The 12108-nt window shown below is 31.4% G+C and overlaps 1 protein-coding gene across 5 annotated transcripts in view; it reads left to right on the top strand.

The window, feature by feature from the left end:
• Positions 1-11000, top strand: part of LOC143252914 (uncharacterized) — an 80261-nt gene extending 69261 nt beyond the window's left edge. For 3 of the 5 annotated variants that reach the window (XM_076505762.1, XM_076505763.1, XM_076505764.1), the window contains exon 12: positions 5498-11000. In XM_076505762.1, the coding sequence (XP_076361877.1) occupies positions 5498-5798 (301 nt within the window). In that variant the 3' untranslated portion in view covers positions 5799-11000. The remainder of the gene's footprint in view (positions 1-5497) is intronic. The other 2 variants (XM_076505765.1, XM_076505766.1) reach the window with 1 other exon arrangement.
• The last annotated feature ends 1108 nt before the right edge of the window (positions 11001-12108 follow it).

The following is a 12108-nucleotide window of genomic DNA, read 5'->3' as shown; positions in this document are numbered from 1 at the left end:
CTTTGTTTCTTCTCGAGATTTTGGTTTGAGTTTTCTGTGTGGAGGTAGTTTGTTTTTCTGTTTGTACTGTCGCGTCGATGGTTATCTTGGTAATGGTTTCAGTCTGGCTGGTTGTTGAATTCTGTGGAACTGGGATTGAAGTCTGGCATGAACTGTCCTTTTTCTTTCTTGAACTACTGGAACTTGGCGTGTTGCTAACAGTGGGAGTTGTCGTCTTCTGAGTCGAGTTGTTTGAATCTGTCTTCATGTTTCTTCTAATTAGATTTGGACTTGGCGGTATTTTGTTAGTTTCATGTTGGAAGATTTCCGTTGGTTGTTTGTGATATCTGGGTGCTTTGTTTGAACCAGTATTGAGTGGTTGTTGATGTGAGCGTTCGGCTCTAAAATGAAATGTATGATAATAACAGCCGTCACGTAAAATACAGTCAGCACTGTACTTTGACGTTGTCACTATATTCATGAAGTGCGTAGGATGGTTAGTGTTCTTAGAAAAAATTCGATGAACTGCATATACCTTGGCTTGTATTTGGGGTTCTATGGTTTGTCTGATTTCTTCTGGTTGAATTGATGGGTCGACGCCCCTGAGGAATACAGAATAAAGATTGACTGGACTTTTAGTGGGGAACAGCTTACTTTAAATTTAGTGTTCCATGGCTGGCACAGATAAATTTGGTCTGCAGTAGTGGTTGGTTGGATGAGGATTCTGCCCCGGCGTAAAATTCTGGTCCTGGACGGTTCGATGGTTGCCCCAGGCTTGGCTCGGGAGATCAACGTGGCGACTTGGTACGGCATGAGGTTCGGTTGTAGGCCGTTGACAATTACCGGCGGCACTAACGGCCTGACTGGCGAGGATGAACATTTCGTTCTAAATAGCATGTTGGCAGAGATATTGGCACGTCTGACTTGCTCGGTGACTAGCTCTCCTTGGTGACTTGAGAAGGTAACCTCCTTTTATCCATTTCCCTTCCTTCTGTTTCTTATTTCTACCCTCATCCTGATTCAGATAGATTTCTTTGCCCTGTGTGTGTTTTTTCATTGCTATATTGCCCACATGGCTTCCTTCAGGAGATTTTGTTCCCATCTCCTCATCTCTTGGCAACCTCCCTCATGATCTTTTTCCGTTTACCCTTACCATTTGAATTTGTTGTTTAATCCAATTGGCTTATTTCTCTTTGTTCCCTTCTTAGTATGTGTTACCTTCCATCAAATCCAATACATCACCTTTTCCATGAATTCTTGTCTTAGTTGCTTTTGGAGGAAATTCTGTAATCAGGAATATGGTCCACCCCTCAGACATTCATTTCTAGTTATCTCCATCATGTCATATTTTCTGCATCCTGTGGCTAAACTTCAGACTTTGGGGCAACAATAACACTAGATAAGTTTTAATAAATGCTTTCTTCTTACAGGGGACCTTGCTTTTTCTTGCCTACTCTGTGGCAGATGATACCTGGCCAGGTATTCATTTTTCTCAAATTTTCACTATGTTTCTTAACTAGGCCCATTCTAGATCATACCATCCATGGATTGCATGGGTAAAGCAGGAGGGAATAGCTATTCATCCCTGCTATGTTTTGATTGAATAACTGTGTGATGTGCTTTTCAAAATAGGGTTTCATGATCACCCATTGCACTGGGTGTATTAGTTCCTCTAGACTCTCCAACACATTTTCAACAACTCTTCTTCAAGTGGAGTATGGAAGTCCTTGCCACTTACCAGATCCAGCTACTGGGGTAGTTGACTATGGAGGCATCCTCATTGATGGGTTCTACATAGATGGCTATAACCATCCATTTGAGAGTAAGGCAATGGTGTTTTGCTGGTATATAAGACATACCATCATCTGGATACATCCACATACAACAGAATGAGACATCTCAATGCAATTTACCTCTTCATTTGTGTGCTGTCATTCTTCCCTCACATGGATGTCAGTACCCCACAGGCTGGTTTTGAATATCATATGAACAGATCAACATAAGTCCTCACACAGGCTTGGGGATTGTCCATTTTTTGCCCGTGATTCTTCCCTCTGTGTTTCATAGGTAATGGAAAGTGTGTGTGAGTTTTTCTGTCTAGGAAATTCCCTCATTTTCTTGCAACTGTGATATTATTGTTCTTTGGTTATTTCAGACCAATTTCACAGTTGCAGAAGTTGATTGCACATGATGGACTTTCTTCAGATACCAGTCAACACAATTCCAGATACCTAGCTCAATGCAACTCCTGTGTCATACCCTAGAGTTGGTCATTTCCTCATGTCCACCATTTTAGGGCTTGGGGTGAAGATGATATGATCATTATCCTTACCTCATGCAGATATCAGTTCCCAGCAAGGGGTTTTGGATGTAATTGACTTACTAAGTGTGATCAGCTGTGCCCTAGCCATTCTACACCATGGGACACATCATCCTTTATTCACTAACTTCTGTAGGATTAAGTTATTTATCTGATTGGGATCACTTTCTTCACTTATCCTCTTCCATTCAAATGTGCTCCCTTTCTTTTCTGGCGTGTTGATTCATTTCTGTTCGTGGAAAAGAGATATCTGATTCAGAAGAGGTGCAATGCTCCTCCTAAGAACATATGATCTGTTTCATCTACAGAGGTATCTCTCAGGTACTTACAAGGGGTGCATTTATTCTTTCATTGCATTGGTCCCTCCTCCTTTACAATGTGAGATTCTAGCTAATATTGTAAGGGGAGGTAAGTATTGTATCAGAAGTTATAATTTTTCTATGCTGAAAATGTATTTCTAATAAGTACTTCCACATTTCCTCCCTACTTTTCTTCAGTGCTTACATCTACATCCAAACTTCAAAGTGATAGTTTGGTATAGGTGTATAGAGGGAGTCATATACATCACAGATTTCATGTACTGATGGAGAAGTGACATGTGATGATTTGTGCGAGAGATACGTTGAAATCTTTTCTTCCAGTAGGGAAGTTCTAAAGGCTTCAGGCATGTGTTATAAAAAAGATCATCTTCAGAGGGCAGCTCAAAATAAGAAATGATAATATTGTGAGAAAAGGGAAGTACCTATCAGAAATATATTTTCATTGTAAAAAATGTTATTATATCAGTTTATGCAGTGTTTTTATGATTTATAACCAGAAATGGTTACTACTGAAATTGGTAAAATAAAATTAAAAACAAAAATGTTCCTGACAATCATATCACCCCATGAGCCAGCTCTAAGTTTACAAACTTGCAGTGCTAAAATCCATTATTTAATTCCTTGTGGTAGACAGAGCACATATAGCTTGTTGTGCATCTTTGCAGAATCATCACTTGTCCCACTTTAATACATAACATGTCACTTTTCTGACATAATCTTTCTAACATTTTTGTGGTCTCTTATGTAGAGTTTATTGAATTTCATGCAAATTAGACAGTGAGTGCATGATACATTCTGAGATAAAAATGAAGTATTTTGGGATACCAAAAGAACTGTTTGAGCTTACATCTTCTATCCATCTAGCACTGTGGGTGTAATACTATGCATTGCATTGACTCTGATTTAGTTGATTAAAATGGGTTCTATAAAAGCTCTGTTTATGGAAGGATCTATTTGTTGAACATGAAATTTTTTGTTAGTGAAGCTTGTTATTTGAAGGTAAAACCAAAAAGAAAACTATGAATTGAATTTTAATCCCTAAAACATGTCTAAAAATGTCATCCATATTATGAATCCAGAAAGTTGATGTATGGGGAGGAGATGGAAATAGTAATTTCTGCTGTTATAATAATAAATATATTAGTTAAAACAGGTAAAACTAGATTTTCCATACTTAGACCTTTGAGCTTCACACAATTAACACTATTAAATTGAAACTAGAAAGAATTGCTGAAAAAAGAAAGTTATTTAATAACAGAAATGTTTAGTTATGATCCAGGATTGGAGTCATTCTGAAACACTATAGTGTACAGCTAATCACTTCTATGTTTGGTATATGCATGAAAAAGTTTTGTTTGTATGTTTGTTTAGAATAATTTAGTATTGCCTTATGTTATTTTAATAAAATTATCTTAAGACTCTTTAAATCCTCAGATTTGTGGTTGGATTTCTAAACTCAAAGATTATCAATAAGTTTAGTAATCACTGGAAAGAAAGTTTGAAACAGTTTTAAGATAGATTGATTGTTTGCAAAGTGAAGGAAAAACTACTTTTGGTAATTTGAGGATATCAGGAAAATTGTCTGAAGATTCAGAATCAGTTGAATTATAAACTTATTTTTTGAAAAATTCACATACTTTTCAATGGTTTTTGCATTGAATATTTCTAGCCAGTCCTATTTATGGTTCTGTGTTTGGAAATTATCTCAAAACTTATATATAACTCTGAAAATGTAGATCTGATATATGCCTTTTCACTCCAACTTTATATCAGTTGTAATTGTTACATGACTTGATAATTTATAATATTCAAAATTCATTTAATATAAATGTTAAACCTACTGCAGTCCAAGCTAAAAATGAGTATATTTTTCTGTATGCAAAAGTTTGATAACCTTTTTAAACTGTATGCAAAGGTTTGATAACCTTTCTTTCCTTTTAAGGAAAAGTAGCCTAAAATTTCTCACACATAAACTATAAAAAACTAAGTTCAGAATAGGGAGGACACAAAAAACTGTAAACTAAATTTTCTTGTGTGACTGAAGTTATGGTCTTTATTATTTCAGTTTATTAACATCTTTTACTTGTGCCTTTGAATGACATCTGACTCATTTGTATGATTATCTTGTTGGAAAGATGAAAATTAAATAATGGATGTCTTCAGGGAAATTTTAGAGATGTGTGTAGAAATTCATATTTATTGTTAATTGGTATAAATTAGTAGTATATATGTAACTCTTGGTTTGTGAAACCACAGTTTGTTCTACATAGATTTTTAGTAAAATGAGTTTTTAATATTTTTTTTCCTGTGGTCCAGTGAGAGGTTTGTTATTATTTTAAAGTTAAGTATTATCCTCTGCAAATTATGCATTTAATGTGGTCATGCTTGGTTATTTGATAGGATTAAACACCTTTAATTTGTGATGTTCATTGTTTAATTCTTATGTTTGTGTGTTTTATTTTAATGATGAATACTTGTTTATATTTTTAACAAGTTTTCCATTCCATTTGTTCTGATATTTGTTTTTTTGTTTATTTTTCTCTTACATTTACTTACATATGAAATAGAAGTTTCAGATTTATTTCATATTAAAATGTATTCTTCTTACAAAGTTCTTTCTTCCATTTTATTTCTTGTTTGGTTACAAAATTTTACAAGCTTTAGTTGGTCCTTAAGTTCTTATACATGTACTTGTTTTAAAACATAACAGTAATCATTTCTGAAAATGTTATAAGATCTTCCACTGCACATACCTTATTATGGTTAATTTTTTAGTGTCTTAATATTGAATACTGTATATTAAAATTGTAATAATGTTATATGTGTTTCATTAAAAATAATTTTTATACTCTTACTTATTGCACACTATTATTTGCAGTTGGACTAAACAAGTACCCCATGGTGGTGAGATTACAGGCCTTCCAATGGTTTCTAGCAGTGAAGTGACATCACCAAGCTCTGTTGGGCCAGCCAGTGATGGTGAAACCAGGGTTAGCACTAGTAGTGGTAGTGATAGTTCATTAACAGGCTTCACTCGCACACAGAACTCTGAACTATCTGTTACAACTCGTTTCTGTCACCAGTGTGGAACTAGGTATCCAGTTTCAAGTGCAAAATATTGCTGTGAGTGTGGTGCCAGGCGTCTGGGGCTTGGGGTACCCTTTTTAAGCAGTGCCTGAAGCTTTCTGTTTTTAAAGATTTGCATGTTTGGAACCTTTTCTCAAAGGTTGCATTTTAGTACACATACTAGCTGAAGTAATATTGTTATATAGTAAACTGCACCTTAACCATCTGGATGGATGGTGGTATTGCTTCACAAGTAACAATATTTTGTACATACAATGCCATTTAGAGTATAGTTATTTTTAATCTCTAGAATGCATCCAAAGTTATGTAAACATATGGTAGTAACCTGTATGAGTACATTTTAAAAATAGTTTTATTAAAATATCATTAAAAGTTGTGAACATTTTAGTTTGAAAACAGAATATAGTTCTGAAAATGGAAAATATTGTATATAGTAATTTTTTTAGTTTTTGTTCAATTAATACTGCATTTAAAATTTCACCTTCTTTCAACATAGAAATTAATGTTTAGATTAAGAAGTTAACCCTTCTCCTTAATCTAAAAATACACTTTTTACTACACACTTCAAAATATTTAAAGTACTAAAACAAATATCTTTTCCTTTTCAATCATGGTAATGGTTGTTTTTTTATGTTAACAGGCAGATTAAGTAAGATTTAACAAAACTCTTATCCATTTTAAGGGACAGACTCATGCAAGTGACATGCTGTAGTATTTAAAAAGTTTCTCAGTAACAGAAACTATACAATGCATTGAAATGCACATGTTGGTTATGAATATTTAAATGTGATGCAATACTTCAACCATTAGATTTTTAAGTATTAACAAATATAAACTTTATACACAACTTACAGATTTTACCATTATCATTATTTTTGTATCTTTTTTTATTTTAAACTGTAAAGAGTTGCATTTAAGTAGTAAGTGCTGTTTTCTGTCTTCATTTAATTTTTGATTTGTTAATTTCTTGAAACATTCACAGTGGTAGAAATGTAATTATTCTTCAAAATTTTGCTTGAAGTTGATTTTTAAATCTAGATATTTTGCTTTTATAATAGTTTCTTGTTTTTATAAAACTAAATAATTGACACTGTATGCTATAAATTATTCAGATTATTAAGCTAGTTTTGTGTACAATTCTTACCTCAAACCATAGCAGTTTACTTACACATGTATTTTGTGTGCAGCATTTCACCATATAAGATGCACAGAACCCCGTGTGGAATAATTAGGAATGTATATTGTAATATCTTTTGTGAATCCGTCCAATTTATTGTTAGCTAGTTTTAGTGGCCTTGTGTAAATATAAGTATTTGTTAAAATTCATAAATATATATATATATATATTAAAAAGAAAAATAAATACATTGGTAAATAAGGGCATCGTTAGAGATGTGTACTTCTTGTAAGGGCAGCAGCTTCTCCTAAGAAAGTATTTTAATGTTAATAAACTTTTTCAGCCACATTTATGAGCACAAAACACTATTTTTTAAACCCAAAAAACTCATTTTTTGTAATTGCTATTTCATGATAACATATGGGTGCATTTATAAACATTATAGTGTGGTGGTATTGTTTACCAAAATTTAGTTGTTGATGGAGTGCACAAAATGAAATCTTACAAATGTTTGAAATTACACATAGATGTTATAAAATATATCTATCTATATATTTTATGAGAAGTTAAAATTAACTTTTTATTTTACTTTATTCAAAATCAGCATTTATTAAGATTTTTGATCAATTAACATCATATGTTAATAGAATTGAGGTTAGTGTGAGTTGATTAATAAAATATTAATAAAAGGATATGAGGCAGTGAAGATATAAACTTAAATTAGTGTTGGTTAACGTTTCTTAAATAAATCAAGTTGTGACACAGGTCAGTGGTATTTGACAGTGTAAACAGTATTTTAATTGACTAACTATAATATATAGGACCAGTTTTTGCACATCTTTGTTTAAAATTCCAAGTGTTCCCTTACTTTATAAATATTGATTAATTGAATGATCCATAATTTGTAGTGCATTTATCAATTTATAAAGAATTTGACCATAATAAGATTATACATGTTTTTCTTATATTTCAGAAATTTGATTAAAAGGTAATAAGATTTCTTATTTTGGAACATAATGTAGAACACTGTTTGGTCTTTGAAAGAGCAAGTTATCAAAACAGATAAATTTTGATGCTATTAAGTAGTTATATATTAGCAGTAAAGAATTTCTTTAGGGAGTTAATTTATATATGTATTTACCCAAGTAAGTCAGTTGAAAGTTCATTTGGAGAAAATATATACTGGTCTTCTAGTGAATTAGGCAAAAATCATAAGCCCTGAAAATACAATAATATTCACGTATGTTTTTATTCATACTCTACCCTTTAAACCTTTTTCAGTCTGAAAAAGATATTTAAGTTTATCCACCTTTTAGTGGATCAAGCACTTAGTTTAACCTTACATTTTGTTTGAAATATCTTAATACACAGTACAAACTCACATCATACAATAAAACCTGTTAAATTTTTAAGAAAGTAAACAGTTTTCACCAACAATATTTTTAAACTATTCTCACATGTATTACAGTATTTAAACTCATTTTGCACATTAGTCATTTTTATTCTCTAATACTTTGTCTGTTGATACGTGCAAATATTTTTGTATATGAAGAACAGTGTAAAAATTATAATGTAGGATAAAAACAAATAAGCCTACTCTAATTCTAAAATTATTAAAACAATATGTTAATGAATTAGGATATTTCTGAAACATGATCAAATGAGTTAAATTGTTTTAAGTCTTGTGTACAAATTAGTAATGAGCTTCAAAAATAAAACTAGGTCAGTATTAAATGAAAAAAGTATTGTGTGTTTACATGCTTATAAATTATTCAATATATGCCAACACTCGTATATTTATATTGCTTTTTTTTAATTGTGTATTGAATTTGAGCAAGTACAAATGCAAGCTTCATATAGATCTATTTCCTTACTTTATTTCTTTGTAAATAAGATATTGGATAAGATATACAAACCTACTTTAGACTGAATGTAATTATGTCATAGACAGCTGTACCTTAAATATAATTATGGCATAAGCACCTTTTCCTTAGCAATAATAAATTATAGATGTTTATGGTTCATTATCTGTAGTACAGTTTAAACAATTACCAATAGCAAATGAGCTTCTGAATATTGTTTCATAGAGCAAAAACATCTATCACAACAGTAGGTAATTAGACAATATCATTTAATCTAAAATGAAGCCAGCCAAGATCCACTATTAAAAAAACAAGTTTGTATGGAAACAAATTTTGAACACTGTCACATGTCCTTTTCAGTTCAACTTCTAATACATATGTGTGTGTATACATATATATATATTAAAATATTCAGATGTGATTAAGAGCAAATTTTCAGCTGTTTGATGTTAAATATTAAATGGAAGATAAAATATTTTATATTCAAGAAGGCATCAATAGAGCTTTGTATTAAGAGAGAGTATATAAAAATGCTGTTTATGCAGGCATGAGATGATAGTACAAATGAGATAAAGTTTTGTTTCGATAACCTTACACAAATTAATACTCTAAAAATAACCAACTATTCAAAAATTATTTCATACAATCTTTTTCTACAGACTTCTACAATATATTGGACAGTGGATGATAAATTCAGATTTTCCATCACCTATGCTTAGGTTTTGTTATGCTGTTCGTATTATACTTAGGATATAATTATGTACATTCAGTTGTTTTTTTATGCTCTAAATCAAATTCATTGCAGAAATTTAGTTTTAAAAATCTTTCAATCCTCTAAAAAGATTTTGGGAGTCTGAAAGACAACCCAAGGTGATTAGAAATTTCTGCTTCTCTTTACTCTGTATTTTGAAAATGTTAATGCCAAATGAACTGTGATATAGCCACTGGGCTTAGTTTAATTTTACACATAGCATATATTGTTGAAAAATGCACAAAGATGAGGAAGATGCCAGGGAAGCAATGAAAAGACCATCATTCTATAGTTGGAGCAAAATGTGCATTTCTTTGTCCACATGGCAATGCAATGGCATCAGTATGAAAGAGCAGTTGATGAGGACTGGAGCAGAGGGATACATACTGAGTGAGCATGATTCTTTTTTAATAGATTTCTGAGAGATTTAAAGAAAACTTTTTAAGGTTAAAGTGAGTCTGATAGACTTGCTAGATAAACACCCCTTTTAAGGGGGGCTGGGTAAAATAATCCCATGCCCTGAGAAATTTTGAAGCAGGGGGAAACCAGAATGCCCAGGGAAAGCATACTTTCACAGGTCAAGTGCCAAATAATCTACCTGGCTCATGTCCAAGATGTGAAACTGAAAAGGAAATAATTGAGTAATACATGCATGCTAAATTCTATAAAGGTAATTGAACAAAAAATGTATGTGTGCCATGTAGAAGGTCAGGTTGGGAGAATGAGAAAGGCACTAGTTTGGTTGTTTCTGTTTTAAACTTTGTTGTAGTATTTTTGGGCTATAGTGTTAATACAATCCTTAATAAGAGGTAGGACAGTGAGGTTGTTGGCATACATTTGTGTGGTTAGTTTGAGAGATGGAATGTTGTCTTGATATGAGTGAGCTGTTGCTATTGGATCTTTTTGTATATGTTTGGCATATTACATGTAATGGGGCATCCATATTCATATAGGGGTCTGATGTGGGCTGTTACAACCTTTTTACATACCCTCAATTCAGCAGAGAAATGCTAATCTAGTATTTGTTTTCTTGAAGGTTGTTGTATAATGTAAATTTGATTTCTTGTATGCTAAAATACGTGTATAGTAGAAGATTTTTATTTGTCACCCCTGGTTGTTTGTTGTGACCTGTCTTATAAATATGTTTTCCTCTTATTTCTTGTTTCTTTTTGTCATTAAAATAAACTATCTTTTCCCATCTTGATTGCAGATAATCTAATACCTACTACTGTCATTCATTTTTGCCTCTAGTATAAAACTTTTATTTTTATTTGTAGTTTCTAACAGATTGTTTATCTCCAACACTGTGTGGACACCATTTCTGTAGTTGTTTATTTTACCAAGGTTCATCTTATGATTTCAGTACTGTACTCTGGACTCAATCTTATGTACTTATAGATAGTGTATTACCACCATCAAGTGGGCCTCTTTCATATTGTATTAAGATGAATCTTACTATTCCTGCCTTGTAGCTTGTATCATGCCTTTATTTTTGTGTCTTGTGTAAATGATATTTTTTGTTTATGGTTAGTTTGGGGAAATTTTAATAAATCACCCAAGATCAGAACATTCTGCTTAGTCAAACTTTCTTTTTGTTAGATAAAAAAATTAACATACATACACACACAGTGCTAAAAAGCTATGTTTACCATGTTGTGTGGTAAGTTTCCTTGTGTGAAATGGATTGTGTAAAATAGGAAATGGTTTGTTTTTAATTAAATCTTAAGTAAATGAACATACAATATATAGTACAGATGGAATATTAGCTACGAGTCAATTGTAGCATTTGATGTGGAACTTCTAGTTATAGGTTTTAAAAATTGTTACTTAAATTTAGTAATACTTTTTCATTATGAGATTTTAATTTTACAAATCTTTTCTAACATGTTACTTGTATTAAATTTGTTTTGAGTTTTAAAGTTTTTAATTCTTGTGTTACTGTAGAGTGTGGCATGCTGTTATGTTTTTTACCTAAATGTGCTCAGACTGAAATAGTTGTTCTGAAAATAATAGCAAACTTATATTTGTAATCGAGACAATCAGAAATTTGCATTAAAAATGTCCTATGTACAAGAAACTGCTTTGGAAAAATACAGCAAATATTTTTATTTTATTTTATATTCTGTAATATTTCCATTTCCTTTCAGGAGTTTTTCTGCTTAGGCAAGTAAAAAGTGCTTCATACAACCAAGTAAAAATCTTGCAAGAACAGAGAAACTGCAGATTATTAAATCTTTATACTTTTTTGTACTTGTATATTTTATTTCCAACATCTTTTTGATTTTTAACATTTCATATATATCCAAAGAAAAAAGTAGAAAATGTACAAGTAATAAGATATATTGCTCCCAAGTATTTCATGAGAAAAATCATTTAAAAGATTTTCACTTTCATTGATAGTTAGTTTTATACCAAAACTAGTGGTAACTCATAACTAATAAGGCAAACTATACAAAAAGTTAACACAAAAAAAGATAAAAACTAACATATACATTACAATATAGAACTTAGAACATATTTTAATAATATTTAATTTAAGTCCATGATATTAGAAAAAAGTAGGTTCAAGAAGTGTTAATATTAAATGATGAACTATATGGTTTTATCCTTTTTAATTTAGTTAACAATATTAATTAAATGTATAACTTGTTTCTGATAGCAATTTACCTTGT

This window comes from Tachypleus tridentatus, chromosome 6 (genome assembly GCF_004210375.1).
Source record: "Tachypleus tridentatus isolate NWPU-2018 chromosome 6, ASM421037v1, whole genome shotgun sequence".
Lineage (NCBI taxonomy): Eukaryota > Metazoa > Arthropoda > Merostomata > Xiphosura > Limulidae > Tachypleus > Tachypleus tridentatus.
The sequence above is the reverse complement of the archived record's forward strand: the minus strand, read 5'-3'. Positions and strand labels throughout refer to the sequence as shown.